Here is a 16,537-nt window from a genome sequence, read left to right on the forward strand (position 1 = left end):
TATTTTTTAGGGAGTTTGTATACTCTTCTGTTGCCTGTGCCATTGAAATCATAACCAAGAAATCACTGCCAATTTCAATGTTGTGAGGTTTTATGACCCAGATTTTCTCCTAAAAGTTTATAGTCTTAAGATTTATATTTAGGTCTTTTATCTATTTTGAGTTAATACTTGTATATGGGATTAGGTAAGGGTCCAATTTTATTCTTTTCCATGTAATTATTATTTTTCAACAATATTTAGTTAAAAGATTATTATTCCCACCACCAAATGTTCGTGGAAACCTTGTCAAAAATAACTTGACAATATAGGGAAGAATTTAGCTCTAGGCTTTTATTTAACTCCAATGGTTTATATATCTGCCTTTAGAATAGTACTACACTGTTTCAATTATTGTAGCTTTATATGGTTTGAAATCAGAAAATATACATCTTCTAGCTTTGTTCTTTTTCAAGATCGTTGTGGGTAGCTAGGGTCCATATTCCATATTAGGATAGATTTTTTTTTCTGAAAAATAAATATATAAATATATGATAGTTTCACCTAAAAAATAGAAAAAATAGATTCTCTGGTAAGAAAGCAAAAAGAAATATTGAAATGTTATATTTAAGTCATCAAAAGCTTGGTATCAGACAAATGAAACTGTTGTGAGATTATCATTTTTAATTTTTGATAAATTGCTATAATACTAGATGTCAACCACTAAGCCAAGCATGGGAGGGAGGGATAGGGAGAGAATGGGGTGGGGATCGGGTGGGGGCTGACTGGGCAATGTGTGCATGTATGTCTACAAAAGTATGTATCCCACTATGATGTATGAATACAGTGCACCAATTAAAAATTAAAAAAAAAATAAGTGAATGGCACCACCAAGTACACATTTGACCAATCCAGATACCTGAATGCATCATCTATAATGTCCCATCCTGCCAATTCTCAATTCTGCTTTTTTAATAGGTCCATTTGAGTTCATTCTCTTTTATTTTTTTTTTTATTTTTTTGGTGGTACTGGGGTTCCTGGAAGCCCTTCTACCTCCGGGCTACACTCCCAGACCTATTTTTACATTTTTATTTGGAAACAGGGTCTCCTAAGCCAGCGTGCGTGGCTGGCTTCGAACCTGCACGATCCTCCTGTCTCTGCCTCCCAAGCGCGGGGATTACAAGCATGCGCCACCACGCCCGGCGAGTTCATTCTCTTTTAACAATACCCTAGTCTTTAAGCCTTCCATGATACTTGATTTACTGCAATTGTACAATTGTAGTCTCTTAATTTATCTTTTTTTTTTTTTTTTTTGTCCTAGGGATTGAACGGAGGGGCATTGTACCACTGAGCTACACCTCCAGCTGTATTTTATTTTTTATTTGGAATCAGAGTATCATTAAGTTGTGGAGGGCCTAAGTTGCTGAGACTGTCCTCGAACTTGTGATCCTCCTGTCTCAGCCTCCCAAGTATTGGAGTTATAAGAGTGTGCCACTATGTTTATCTTTCTGACTTTATTCTCAACGTCTGTATTATTGTACAGAAGCTATAAATGATCTGCCCACGGTTTTGTCATCTTTTTTCTTTATATCAGATTTTTTTAAAAAAATTAAGTGTTTTAGTATGTCTGTTAGTTATGATCAACTGGAGGGGAATAGCAAGAAATGAGTCTTTCTAATAAAGTACATTAGTCTCACCTCAGTAGCGCTCTAAAAATGTAATGCTTGGTCTCTTCCTCTGATTAATTTAATCAGAATAGGTGGGAGATGGGAAGGTAGGTGACATCAACACTAAAAAAAAAATCCTTGTAAGCTGAGTAGGGTGGCATGTGCCCGTAGTCCTAATACTTGAGAGGCTGATACTGGAGGATTTCAGGTTCAAGGCCAACTTACGTGAGGCCCTCTGAAATTTAGTGAGATTTTTTTTTTTTTTTTTTTTTTTTTGTGGTGGTACTGGGGTTCCTGGAAGCCCTTCTACCTCCGGGCTACACTCCCAGACCTATTTTTACATTTTTTATTTGGAAACAGGGTCTCCTAAGCCAGCGCCTGGGGCTGGCTTCAAACCTGTGTGATCCTCCTGCCTCTGCCTCCCAAGCTCGGGGATTACAAGCATGTGCCACCACGCCCAGCTAGTGAGCTTCTTTTTAAAATAAAAATAAGACTGGAGGGCTGGGCATGGTGGCGCGCTTGCAATCATCCCCCCCCCCCCCCGCTTGGGAGGCTGAGACAGGAGGATCGCACAGGTTCGAAACCAGCCTCAGCTACTGAGTGAGGCTTTCAGCAACTTAGTGAGACCCTGTTTCCAAATAAAATATTAAAAAAAAAGTCTGGGAGTATATCCCGGAGGTAGAAAGCCTCTGGGTTCCACCCCCAGTACCACCAAAAATATAATAATAATAAGACTGGGGATATAGCTCAGAGGTAGAATGCCCTGGGGGAGGGGGTTCACTCCCTAGTAACACCAAAAAAAAAATACACACACACACACACACACACACACACACGACAATTGAATGAGCAACAGCATTAAGAAGCACTGGTTTGGGTGTTTTGGTGTGTGTGTGTGGTACTGGGGATTGAACACAGTGGAACTTTATACCCCCAGCCTGATTTTATTTATTTGAAAACAGGGTCTTGCTAAATTGATGAGAGTCTCACTACTTGCTGAGGCTTTCCTGTAATCTGTAATCCTCCTGTCCCAGCCTCCCGAGTACTGGGATAATATGTGTTCATTAACCTGAGAAGCACTGTTTGAAGCACATACTTTCTACCATTGATGAGTTTGGCAAATAGTCATTTGAACCAGTTCTGCTAAGTAGGACATGAAGGGAAGCTCTTTGTAAGGTAACTTTGTAAGGAGGTTTGTTTTTTTGAACATTGTTATGTGTGGGTATGAATCTTGGAATTGGATGATAATCTTGCTAAATGGCCCAAATATAGGGTCATCACTGGAATGTAGCTAAGAGAGTTGGAAAGAAATATCGTTATTGATTATGTTTCTTCTTTGGTAAGTTAGCTAGTTCTGGAATCTGTTGTGCCTTTATACTTTCCATTATATGAAAAAAATGCCCTTAATATTTCAGCTTTGAGATTTTATTTTGATTTACAGCTGGAAGCTTCCAAATGACTGTAGCTAATAAAAGAAAAAATAGTGGTAAAATAACACCACTATTTACTACTCTGTTTTCTAATATTTGCCTTATATAAATAATATTTCATTGACCAGTAGGATCTTAAATGTCCGGTCCTGCAGCAGCTGTTTGTGTTCATAGGTGGTCCTGTTACCATTGACCACATGCACATGTCAGTGTTGCTGGTGACTATGATTGGGAGTGGGGTTGATCTGCTGCGAGGCCTTGCACTTTTGGTCAACATGCACCTACTGCTGCCCAAAATAGCCTTTGTGCTCCTGATCACTTGGCACTCTTGGAGGTTGAAGTCATCTTTTGCTTCTCCCACCAGATGATCATCTTGTGGAGGCAGTCGTTGAAGGGAAAGTTCTCACTGATCCAGTTGATGCACTCTCGAATGAGGCAGCTTGAGAAATGGCTTCGGCACTATTGGTTTTGCTGATAGTAGCAGGCCCATAGAGCCAGACAGTGTTGCGTTTCCAAAATCAGTGCTGACACCAGCCAACAAGAATGCCACCAACATAGGCCAGATCATAGCTGTTCTAGGAAAAATCTGCCAGATCCAATTCTGTGTAATGTCTTCAGGCGACTCCCAATCAGGTAGTCCTCCACATTCTTGGTCAGTGTCATGACCTTGGTCTCATTGTCCAGTGCTGACTTTATCTGTGACCTGCTATTGGAGCTCACATTGAAACTGAAGTAGGTTTCTTGATTCTCAGGGATCCATTGCTTCTCCATAGTAATTCCATTCTCCACCATCCAGTTGATCAGCAGTTTTACTCTTATTCAGTGGAGTATTTGGCTCCTAAATGAGAGAGTATGCAAGAGAGCTCCTGTGAGCATCACACTTAAATACTTACTCATGGAATTCCACACCCACTGCAGCTGATTGGCACTTAGGCAACAGGTACGTCTGTATGAAGCCCTGGTCTTGCATGCGCGTAGCTCCACTAATGCTTTCTTTTACAAATGTGTGTTCAGTCCTTGATGGCGGGAACTTTTCCTGTGTAGACCCAATTGATGACCTGTTTCTTCATCTGGTTCGTATACTGGCCCACTACCATCAGATCATTGGTCCCACATTTAAACACCATGTGAATGTGGTGGCCATTCTCCTCCTTTTCCAGCTGGTGAAAATATTTAAAGTCCTTATTTTTTTTACCTGGGTAAACCACTTGATGTTCATCTCATAGTGGATCTTCTTGGCAAGCCCACATATAGATCGTCAATCAAAATAGAATCCATGTCAGATTCAGATGGCAGTTTTGCTCAAAAATTGAGCTACCTGTCTTGGACTTCTTCGTACAGGCCTAGAACATTGGTGGCAAAGTTCATTGGCAATTTTATCACAATCTGGTAAAAGGGTACCAGCTGCAAGGATGACTCAGATATATTGATGAGTAAGCAAGCCAGCTCAGCATGAAAGATATTGGAAATGCATTGGACTTTATATTTTTTATGGCCAATCATTTTTTAACATCTGGCTGGCTTTAATTGGCTAATAGTTTTATGGCTAGTAAATCATTAACAGCTTTTTTCCCCCTTATATATTGCTGAGTCATTGAGTGATGAAAACGCATTTGCTAGGCCCTCAGTTCCACCTCTGGCTGTTTTTGTGCAACTCCCAATCTCCATTGCACTTGACCTGTGGCATATTGAGAGATGAGACTGTTGACCGGAACATGGAGAAGGCTAATGACGTTGCTCGGCTCAGTTGAACTCTTGATGATCATCATGGGAGGGGGACGTTTCAGTCCAAATCCCCTGATAGCCAGAGGATAGAAATGAGCTCCCGTATTTGGAATCTTGGACCAAATGAGTCCTTGGAGGTAGACATCTCAGTTCATCCAGATGGAGCCCAGGACCACTCCTCTAAAGTTGATATCTTAAGCCGGGTGTGGTGGCGCACGCTCATAATCCTCGCGCTTGGGAGGCTGAGACAGGAGGATCGCACAGGTTCGAAGCCAGCCTCAGCTACTTAGTGAGGCTCTCAGCAACTTAGTGAGACCCTGTTTCCAAATAAAATATAAAATGGGTCTGAGAGTATAGCCCGAAGGTATAGCCTCTGGGTTCCACCCCCAGTACCACCCAAATAAATAAATAAATAAAGTTGACATCTTGTACACCTGGGGTGGTGCCATCAGCTTGATTGTTGTTAGCAATCTGCACCAGAAATTGTCCAGCATAATACAGGCATGGTGTCACATGCTTGTAATCCCAGCATTTGGGAGGCTGAGACCAGAGGATCATGGTTCACGGACAGCCTCAGCTACTTAGTGAGGCCCTCTGCAACTTAGTGAGACCCTGTTTCAAAATAAAAATATGAAATAGGGCAGGAGTTGTAGCTTGGAGGTCAAATACCGCTGGGTTCCATCCCTAGACCCACACACACACACACAAAAATTGTCCAGCTTAGGTGTTGACTGGCGCAGTCTCTTATTCACTGGTAATGAGAACATTTTGAATGGGAACATTGGTCTTGCCGGAAGTAGCCAAGTGAGAGTTGTAGCAATTATTGCCTTCCATCTTGATGGTCAACCCAGCAGGCATAGTACTCATAAAAGTCATTCTCTAGGAATTGAGCATCAGCACCTTGCATATTGATGGCTAGGATTAGGCCTATTGCTGTTCAGAGTGGTCGTGTTAAATTCTTGATTGCTCATGCGTTCCCGTAAACCAGTTTTTGTATTGAGTGGCATACTCTTCAGCCACCATTTTCAGGAACTGAAATTCTCCCATAGCTTTTGTACCTTGAAGTTTCCACAGGTACTAGTCCACCAGAGGCTTGGATAATTTGAAGAAGTTCTGACAGGGAGAAAAGCCTGTGTGGCAAGATACTTCTTCAAAGTCATAGGTAAATTTAAAATTGTTAGACCAGGCATGGTGGCACATGCTTGTAATCCCAGCATTTGGGATGCTGACACAGGAGCGTCATAGTTAGCACACAGCCTCAGCAACTTAGTGAGGCCATTTGCAACTCAGTGAGACCTTGTTTCAAAATAAAGAATAAAAAATAGGTCTGGGGTGTAGCTTGGAGGTAGAATGCTCCTGGTACCACACACACACAAAAATTGTTGCCTATTCTCAGCATTTTTTTTTTTTTTTTTTTTTTTTTTTTTGGTGTGGTACTGTGGATGAAACCCAGGGGCCTTCTACCTCCAGGCTATACTCCCAGACCTGTTTTATATTTTATTTGGAAATAAGGTCTCACTAAGTTGCTGCAAGCCTCAGTGGCTGACATTGAAACTGCACGATCCTCCTGTCTCAGCCTTCCAAGTACTGGAATTACAAGCATGCGCCACCATGCCCCGGCTCATTCTCAGCATTTTAGATAGGAAATATTTGAAACAAAAGAAGGAACTGTGTGGGATTAAACATGGTGGCTGATCCGCTACCGGGAGTGTCATTCATTGTTGCTTAGGCATACTGGGGGAGGACGAAGACTTGGTGTCTGGAAGGCTACCTTCTGTGGTACTGCTGCTAACTTAAGGGAGCTGGTACTTATTGTCCATAAAAGACCTGAACCATGTTGGTAAGGTTATTAGGATGGTGGTAACTATCTTGCATCATGACTTCCTTGACTTGGATATTGAAGATTTTGATGTGCATGTCAGAATCCCCAGTGGTTATTGATGAGTCACTGCCAGTCTCAGGGGCTCCAGTAACTGTGGAAGCGGTTAGAATGAAAGTACCACCAGAGGGTGCTGTAGCCAAAGTAGGCATCTCCAAGTTGATAGTTACTCCCATTGGAGGTGATTTGGAGATATTGGTGGAGGTTGTATCTGGGCAGGTTCCAGTGGACTTGGTGACCACTCGATTCCCCAGCCAGATAAAATCGCAGTGCCAATCTCCTAAGGAATTGCCCATTCCATCAGAGCCCTGTTGATTATCATCTATTGGGGGCCACCTCCTGCTGACATTATAGCAGATCCCAAATTACTGGAAGGTTCTGCTTTTCCTGATGAAGAGATGAAACCGTTGTCGCTGATGAGTTTCCAAAATGTCTCTCCAATAAGGGACCTTCTGTGGGCTCTGAAGACTCTTGAAGACTATTAGGGTGTGGGGGATGGAGGACTTTATCTGTCAGGGTCTCTTTTTTTCCAGGTGCCATTTGACGCCTTCTTTGACCAAGTCAAAGGGCTTGAGAACCCTTTTCTTGGCCTGGAAAACAGCTTTGCCAAGGTTGCCTCCAAAGTAGGTGTTGTCCTAAGTTTCTTCTGAAACTCTGCATGGTTATAAACCAGATAAAGGTTACCCCTCCCCCCATAAACAGTTTCTGGTATGCTTAGCACAGTTCCAGTTGTGTCAGTCTGGTTGACAGGATCATGATGGTCAAGGCTGTTTCCAGGGCCCTGGTATTTATAACCTGGGAGAACCAGACCATATGACCAGTGATTCTGTTGCTGCTGGTTCGATTTCAGTTTAGGTGGTCCTGGCTTTAGATGAAATAAGTTTTCAAGGCTGTCAGCAACATCCTCCAACCAATCTGGGGGGGTGATCAAAAAAAGACCTGACTACTTTTAATCATTTAATGTTCTTTATTAAAATTTAGCATCAGCCTGGCATTGTGGCCCACACTTGTAATCCCAGCATTTGGGAGACTGAGATAGGAGGATCATGATTCGCAGACAGCTTCGGCAACTTAGTGAGGCCCTTTGCAACTTAGTGAGAACCTTTTCAAAATAAAGAATAAAAAATAGCTTGTAATCCCAGCATTCAGGAAGCTGAGACAGGAGGATCGCGGTTCACAGACAGCCTTAGCTACTTAGGCCCTTTGCAAATCAGTAAGACCCTGTTTCAAAATAAAGAATAAAAAATAGGGCTGAGGATGTATCTTGGAGGTAGAATACCCCTGGGTTCCATCTCCAGTACCACCAAAAAAAAAAGACAGACAGACAGAAAGAAAGAGAAGAGAAAAAATAGGGCTGGGGATATAGCTCCGAGGTAGATGCCCCTGGGTTCAGTCCTCAGTACTACAAGAAAAAAAAAAAAAAATTAGCATCATCCAAAGCATCACTTGACATTTCCTTTGGGAAATGTCAAAATTTTACATTTATTGAGATTATATTCTAGATATAATCTTAATAATACTTTGTTACTGATAGGAATAGCTGTGTCCCCCCCCCCCCCCCGCCGTGTTGAATTTTATCTTGCCGCTCAGTTTAGCATGCTAGAAGATTAGCCTGGCATGGTGGTGCATGCTTGTAATACCAGTACTTGGGAGGCTGAGACAGGAGGATCACAGCTACTTAGTAAGTCTGTGTTTCAAAATAAAGAATAAAAAACCAGGCTGTGGTGTAGCTGGGAGGTAGAATACCCCTGGGTTCAATCCCCTGTACCACAAAAGAGAAGAAATAGCCAGTATTATTAATGATCTTATTTAATATATCCAAATTGTTTTCCCAACAGATCTTATCTAGCCAAAATATTATCCATAATAAGTATCTTTATTTTACTCACTGGGGGTTTTTTTTGCATTATTTACTCATTGCATTCCATTGTAATTTTCCAGTTTTATTTTATTTCATATTTATTATTTTTGTGTATGTGTTACTGGGGATAGAACCCACGAGCTTTCTACTTCCGGGCTACACTTCCAGACCTATTTTATATTTTATTTGGAAATGGGGTCTCACTAAGTTGCTGAGAGTCTTACTAAGTAGCTGAGGGTGGCTTCAAACCTGCATGATCCTCCTGTCTAAGCCTTCCAAGTACTAGGATTACAAGCACGCCCACCATGCCTGGCTCCCAGTTTTATTAATAAACTTATTTTTTATTTTCCTGTGCTTTTGTCAGTTTTATTTCTCTTTTAGGAAATTATCCAGTCCTGTGTTTGTACCATAATTTAGTAACTTTGGAACTTGGGGAAGTTATACTTTTACTAAAGCACACAAATAATATTGTCAGCATGATAGGTTTGGTATGAGGTTAAAAGGTTCCACTTTTATAATGAAAATAGTAATCCTTTCTTAAATGCTACATATATCTTTTTTTTTTACCATCTTTGTTTTCCTTTCTGTAGTACTTTTTTATACAACATTGTAATTTACCAAAAATATTACTTTTCCAGTCATAGTTTAAATGTAAGAATAAAAAGCCTAAGAATAATAGCCGGGTGTGGTGGTGCATGCTTGTAGTCCCAGCATTCGGAAAGCTAAGACAGGAGGATCATGGTTCGCGGACAGCCTCAGCTACTCAGTGACAGCCTCAGCTACTTAGTGAGACCCTCGGCAATTCGGTGAGACCCTGTTTCAAAATAAAGAATAAAAAATAGGGCTGGGGGTGTAGCTCGGAGGTAAAATGCCCCTGCGTTCCATCCCCAGTGCTGCCAAAAAAAAAAAAAAAGCGTAAGAATAATAATATGGATATATAGTTCATTTAATGTGACGACAACATAAAAGTAACAAAAATACCATGATGATATCCTGGAAGTAGGACACATTTTCAAAGCTTTCTTTATATCTTTATATTTATTGTGTACTCTGAACCAGTATGCCTAAAAAGTATTGTGGCACATTTGAAATCTACTTTGAACCAAATCATTGGTATAGAAACAGTTGCCATTTTAATAGAAAAGAACAAAAAGTGAAGCAAGTTAAAAAGCCTAGTATATGTAGCCTATCAGAATTGATTTCGTTTTATTTTCTTCCAGAAACACTACCTGGGGCAAGTTCTGTTGGATACAGTCTTCAAGCATCTCGATTTGACTGAGCGAGACTATTTTGGCTTACAGTTGGCCGATGATCCCACAGGCAACCCAGTAAGTTTAAGCTATTGCCTTTCATTTTTATTTTAGTTTTTATTTATAATGTTCACTGTTTTGATGAGTTTTAAAATTTTTATTTGAACAGAGTTATTTAACTTTGTTCCCCTTTTCTTCATGTTTTAATTTATCAGATTATTACCTTTAAAATTTCATAATTATAAGTCAACCTATAAGTCTACTGTCAGTTTTATTAATTGTATGTCTCAGACAACCTAAAAGTAAGTCTAATTTATGTCTCTTGACTTCAATAGATACTTTTTTGTGATACTCACAGAGAGCTATTTCTAACCTAACGCTTAATGTGTTCAGTGTAAGTTTCCCAAGTATGAATATTTAAAAGAGACCTTCCCAAATGAGAGGAAATCTCATAGCTGCACTAATCTTTGGCATTTTTACTTATGATTCAGTATCATTTTTAATAGAAACAATGTATCATTGAGCTGGGTGTGATGATGCACACTTGTAATACCAGTACTTGGAAGGCTGAGACAGAATTGCAAGTTCATGGGAGGCCCTCTGTAGCTTAGTGAGACCCTATTTCAAAATAAAGAGTGAAAAATAGGAATGGGAATATAGCTCATAGGTAGAATGTGCATCATCATCATCATCATCATAGAAACCTCATATCATGGAACTAGAAGGTAATGTGATGAGTTTACTTTATCAGTTAGACATTTTTTTTTTTTTTTTTTGGTGGTACTGGGGTTCCTGGAAGCCCTTCTACCTCCGGGCTACACTCCCAGACCTATTTTTACATTTTTATTTGGAAACAGGGTCTCGTAAGCCAGCGCGCGCGGCTGGCTTCGAACCTGCGCGATCCTCCTGTCTCCGCCTCCCAAGCACGGGGATTACAAGCGTGGGCCACCACACCCGGCTCTTTGTAAATTTATGTGGTTGTACAAGGAGAGATTTTTTTTTTTTTTTTTTTACAAAAAATACAGTATCCTCTGAGGCACATGCCTGTAATCCCAGTACTTGGGAGAATGAGACAGGAGAAACACAAATTTGAGGCCGGTGCAAAGTAACTTAACAAGACCATGTTTCAAAGTACTGAAACATAGTTCAGTACATTGATGGTAGTGTACTCAGAGGTACATCCTGGATCTAATCCTCAGTGCTACACACACACCAAAACACCAAAAAAAGAAAAAAAGAATTTTACTTACAAGGTTATATTAATAGGATGTCTATAGAAAATATAAGTAATATGTATGAGGAAAAAGCAAGGGTATTTTTCTTTCTTTCTTTTTTTTTGGTTTACTTTTTTGTTTTTTTCTCTGTCATAGTCGGAATCCTTAGTTCACTGAATGAATCGTTAGTGGAAAGTAAATAGGAAATGTTAAATAGAGCTACAATTTTTTGACATCATTTATTAATTTGTATTACAAACCTACCAGGAAAAATAAAATAAGAGAATGATGTAAATAAAAATAAACCAAGGGCTGGGAGTGGTGGCTTACGCTTGTAATCCCAGCATTCAAGAGGCTGAGATGGGAGGATCGCGGTTCAGACAACCTCAACTACTTAGTGAGGCCCTTCGCAAGTCAGAGAAACCCTATTTCAAAAAGTAAAAAGAGCTGGGCGTGGTGACACACACTTGTAATCCCAGCATTCTGGAGGCTCAGATGAGAGGATCATGGTTCACGCACAGCCTCAGTTACTCAGTATGGCCCTTGGCAACTTAGTGAGACCCTGTTCCAAAATAAAGAATAAAAAATAGGACAGGGGGTGTAGTTCGGAGGTCAAATGTCCCTGGGTTCCATCCTCAGATCTTCAGAAAGAAAGAAAAAAGTAAAAAGAATAAAAAATAGGACCGGGGGTGTAGCTTGGAGGTAGAATGCCCCTGGGTTCCATCCCCAGTACATCAAAGAACAAAAACAAACCAAGGACCAGCTAGTCTTAGTGAAAATAAATTATTTTAAGCTAAACTAAAGGTAAAACATATTTTACTCATACTTTGAAGCCTATTTTACTCATACCTTGAGAGCTATATTCCTAGCCCTTTTTATTTACTTTGGAACAGGGTTTCTCCAAGTTGCTGAAGTTGGCTATGAATCCTGCCTCAGGCTTCTGAGTAGCTGGGATTATAGGTGTGCACCATTTTACTCTTGGCTAGCTCCCAGTTCACTTTTAAAGTTTATTTATATATAACATGTATGTGTATGTGTTACATGTATGTGGACATATTTTATAGATATAGGATATATTTATGTATTATAGAAGAACCATTTGGCACATAGACATTGAAATTAATTTAATTTGATTTATAATTAGGAAACTAAAAAAATACCCAGCTTTTTTGTTCTTGTTTCATAAGTAACAAAACAGAATCATAGCTGGTTCTTTTTTTCTTTAGAATCTACTACAGGAAATTACTTAGAGAAAAGCTTTGCTTTTTTGAGATTTCTCATACTTTTTTTTTTTTTTTTTTTTTTTGGTGGTACTAGGGGTGGAGCCCAGAGGCTTTCTACCTCCGGGCTATACTCCCAGACATTTTATTTTTTATTTGGAGGTAGGGTCTCACTAAGTTGCTGAGAGCCTCACTAAGTAGCTGAGGCTGGCTTCGAACCTGTGCAATACTCCCAAGCGCGGGGATTACAAGCGTGCGCCACCACGCCCGGCTTCTCATACTTTAAAAGCTGTTTACCACAGCTTTAGCTTTAATAATGTTTTGTCTAATAGTAAATATATGTTGAATAAGGAAAACAAGAAGGTGGTTATAATTCATAATGCCTACTTTTATTAATTTTATAACCATTTAAAGGTAGCTATGGATTGGTAGCCTTTATCATTATGCTGTTGTTCTACGTCTTGAGATTATATTATTCCCATATATTTTTTTCTTCTAAATTGAGTTACAGTGTCCATCAGTAGAACAGTGGGTAGATTATCAGTCACTGTTGGCTTTATCTTTCTGCAAGTTCATTGTGTTGTAGTTAGATACTTCAGTAACTTACTATTTCTATACACTAACCTTATAATTTTCAAACTTGAGCTTTCTTAACATCTGGAAGGCTTCTTAAAATACAGATTTTTGGGCTCTGTGCCTAGAGTTTGAGTCAGAATGTCTGGTAGAGCTCAAGACTGCCTTTTGAACAGGTTCCCTTGTGATGCTAATATTGCAAGCCCAGAGAACCACGGTTTGAAAATCATTGCTCCAGTTCAACAGTTAAGACTACTGAAGAACTATTCATTTGGAATGGTTTTATTTATCCTTTGAAGATTTCTTTTATATTCCTCAAAGTTCTTGAATTATTTTATCAAAAGTCAAATAGAGGATGGCTCTTATCTCACCAGTACACATTTAGTATAATATAGCTGCTAAAGTGCATGATACTATTTCACATATGTATTTCTTTCATATGTTTCTGTTATAAAACTTAATTCATAATCTTATTACCTCTTGCATAAACCTCTTGAATGGCTTTTTTTTTGGGGGGGGGGCAATCTGTCTTAATCCTGTTTTACTTTCTTAGGAAATAACACAGGGGTACCTGAGATAAAGAGACGTGTTTCAGAAAGAAGAGGAAGAGGCAGCATATGCAAAGATTCAGAATAAATAGATTGGAGTGCTACATTTAAAGAATTGAAAATATTTAATTTGCCTGGAATATAGAGCCATGTGAAGGGGGGATAAGAGATGAGGTTTGAGTATTATATGAGATCATGGAGTACCTTTTAATTCATGATAAGGTTATACTTACCTAAGGATTTATGTATATATCAAACTTTGTTTATTTATTTATTTATTGCAGTATTGGGGATGGAACCCAGGGGCATTTGACCTTCGAGTTACACCCCCAGCCCTATTTTTTAGTCTTTATTTTGAAACAGGGTCTCCCTGAGTTGCAGAGGGCCTAAGTAGCTGAGGCTGTCTGCGAACTGCGATCCTCCTGTCTCAGCCTCCCGAATGCTGAGGTTACAAGCGTGCATCACCATGTCTGGCTATAACTTTTATTTTATCACTCTGGTTACAGCAGCCAGTGACTAATCAGGTTGCAAATTAAATAAAGACAGTGGATGATTGTTGGAGTAATGAAGTTACCATAAAGAAGAATAGCCATAGTAAGGACTTTGAACCATGAAATGAAGAATTATCAAGAGATATTAAGCAAAGAAGTAACAAAATCAAGTGTATATTTTAAAAGACGACTCTAGCTAGCTTCTGTGTGGAGATTCAAGATTGAAATGGTTAGATGCTGAGAAAGCAATTAAAAGGCAATGGCTAGAACCTACACCAGAAATAAAGATGGTGACAGAGTAGGTAGAGAAGAATTGGTAAATTCTAAGTATAGTTTGAAGGTAGAATCACCTGGATTTGATGTATTGTGTTTTTGATAATGAAGATGCATAGTTTACTTTTAGTTCTTTATAATTTAATGGAACACAGCAGCACACACCTGTAAATCTCTACTTGGGAGGCTGAGACAGGAGGATCTCAGGTTAGAGGTCAGCCTTACCAACTTAGTGAAGCCCTGTTTTAAAATAAAAAATAAAAAGAGCTGGGGATATACCTGAGAGGTAGTATACCCTTGGGTTCAATCCCCAGTACCAAAAAATTGAAAGTTAAAAATTAGAAAAAAATTTTAGGCCAAACATGGTGGCACATACTTGTAATCTCAGCATTGGGGAGGCAGAGGCCAGAGGATCGTGGTTCAAGGACAGCCTCAGTTACTTAGTGAGGTCCCTTGAAACTCAGTGAGACCCTGTTTCAAAAGCTAAAGAATAAATTAAGGCTGAGGGTGTCACTCAGAGGCAGAATGCCCCTGGGTTCCATCCCTAGTAACACACACACACACACACACACACACACACACACACACTTTTTAAAAAATCTAATGGGGTAGCCAAGCAAGTATGGTGGCTCATGCCAGTAATCCCATTACTTGGAAGGCTGCGACAGGAAGATCTCAAGTTCAAGACCAGCCTTAGCAACTTAGGAAGACTCTTAGCAATCTAGCAAGTCCCTGTTTCAAAATAAAAAAATAAAAAGGGAAGCCAGGCGTGGTGGCGCACGCTTGTAATCCCAGTGCTTGAGAGGCTGAGACTGGAGGATCGCACAGGTTTGAAGCCAGCCTCAGCTACTTAGGCTCTCAGCAACTTAGTGAGACCCTGTTTCCAAATAAGGTATAAAAAATAGGTCTGGAAGTATAGTCCAGATGTGAAAAGCTCCTGGGTTCCACCCCCCAGTACCACAAAAATAAATAAATAAATAAATAAATTAATTAATTAATTAATTAATAGGTCTGGGAATGTAGCTCAGAGATAGAATGCCTCCAGGTGCAATCCCCAGTAAACACCAAAAACAACCTAATGAGGCTGGGAATGTAGCTCAGTGGTAAAAGAGTTGCTTGCCAAGCATATATGAATGAGTCCCTGGGTAGTTCAATTCCTAGCACTGTAAATAAATGAATAAATAAATACGTGACTTACACAGAATCAAATGTCAGTGGTAGAGTTAGGTTTGCAAACAGTGACACATACCTTGTAGTGTTTTGGAAACACATCCTCATTTGGGACTTTCTTTCCTTTTGCCCTACTGATGATTGAACCCAGGGACATTCTACCTCCAAGCTATATCCCCAGCCCTATTTTTTTATTCTTTATTTTGAAACAGGGTTTCACTAAGCTACTGAGGGCTTCACTAAGTTACTGAGGCTGACCTTGAACCTGCCATCCTCCTGTCTCAACCTCTCAAGTACTGGGATTAAAAGTGTGCCACCGTACCTGGCTCGTTTTTTGTTTTTTAAATTTTAACATGTTGGCTGTAGAAATATTTTCTGAATTCAGTTACTGATTTTCTGGAAATAGAGCTTAACTAGTATTCAGAAATGTTGAGATTGCTTAAAATCTTTACACACAAAAAGTAGCCATTCTTCCAAACTAAACATAATCTTTTAAGAAATTCTTGATTTTTTTTTTTTTGAGGGGAGGGCTTCATTTTTTTTTTTTTTAAGGAATAGGGTAGAAATTATAGGACATCTCTTAGTAAGTAAGCTTTCTAGTTCCATAGTTAGAATTTTGTCTTTTTGAGAGTACAAAGCCCAATATATATATTTTTTTAAATAGAATTTTTTAAACTTGCCAGATAAAATAGTTAAATTTATAGAAATCACTTCGGGTCTTCAGGTTGCGGCAGTTATCAGTCTTTACTTCTTTCTTTTTTTATTTTTATTTTTATTTTTTGTGTGTGTGTGTGTGTGTAGTATTGGTGATGGAATCCAGGGGCATTCTACCTCCAAGCTGTACCCCTAGCCCTATTTTTTATTCTTTATTTTGCAACCGGGTCTCACTGAGTTGCAAAGGGCCGTACTAAGTAGCTGAGGCTGTCCTTGAACCCAATCCTCTGGTCTCAGCCTCCCAAATGCTGGGATTACAAGTGTGCACCACCATGCCCAGCTCAAGCATCTTTAATTCTGAAATAGAAGTTATTGCATATTATAATTTGATGGGAAATTCAAATAAAGAATTTTTGTTTTGATACTGGAGGCTGGCATCAGAGGCATTCTTGCTATACCTCCAGCCCTATTTTATTTTTAATTTGAAACAGAATCTTGCTAAGTTGCTAAAACTGGCTTTGAACTTGCGATCTTTCTGTCTCAGCCTCCCAAATATTGGGAGGTGTGCATCACCATGCCTGGCTGAAATAAAAATCTTAAAGCTA

The 16,537-nt window shown here is 39.5% G+C and overlaps 1 protein-coding gene across 1 annotated transcript in view; it reads left to right on the top strand.

The window, feature by feature from the left end:
* PTPN4 (protein tyrosine phosphatase non-receptor type 4) overlaps positions 1-16,537 on the top strand; it is a gene marked incomplete at both ends in the record, with an annotated part of 165,389 nt that overhangs the window by 16,525 nt on the left and 132,327 nt on the right. Inside the window, one exon of the mRNA XM_080688801.1 lies at positions 9,760-9,867. Coding sequence (XP_080544927.1) covers positions 9,760-9,867 — 108 coding nt within the window. The remainder of the gene's footprint in view (positions 1-9,759; positions 9,868-16,537) is intronic.

Source organism: Muscardinus avellanarius, assembly GCF_963383645.1.
Source record: "Muscardinus avellanarius genome assembly, chromosome: 2".
Taxonomy (NCBI): domain Eukaryota; kingdom Metazoa; phylum Chordata; class Mammalia; order Rodentia; family Gliridae; genus Muscardinus; species Muscardinus avellanarius.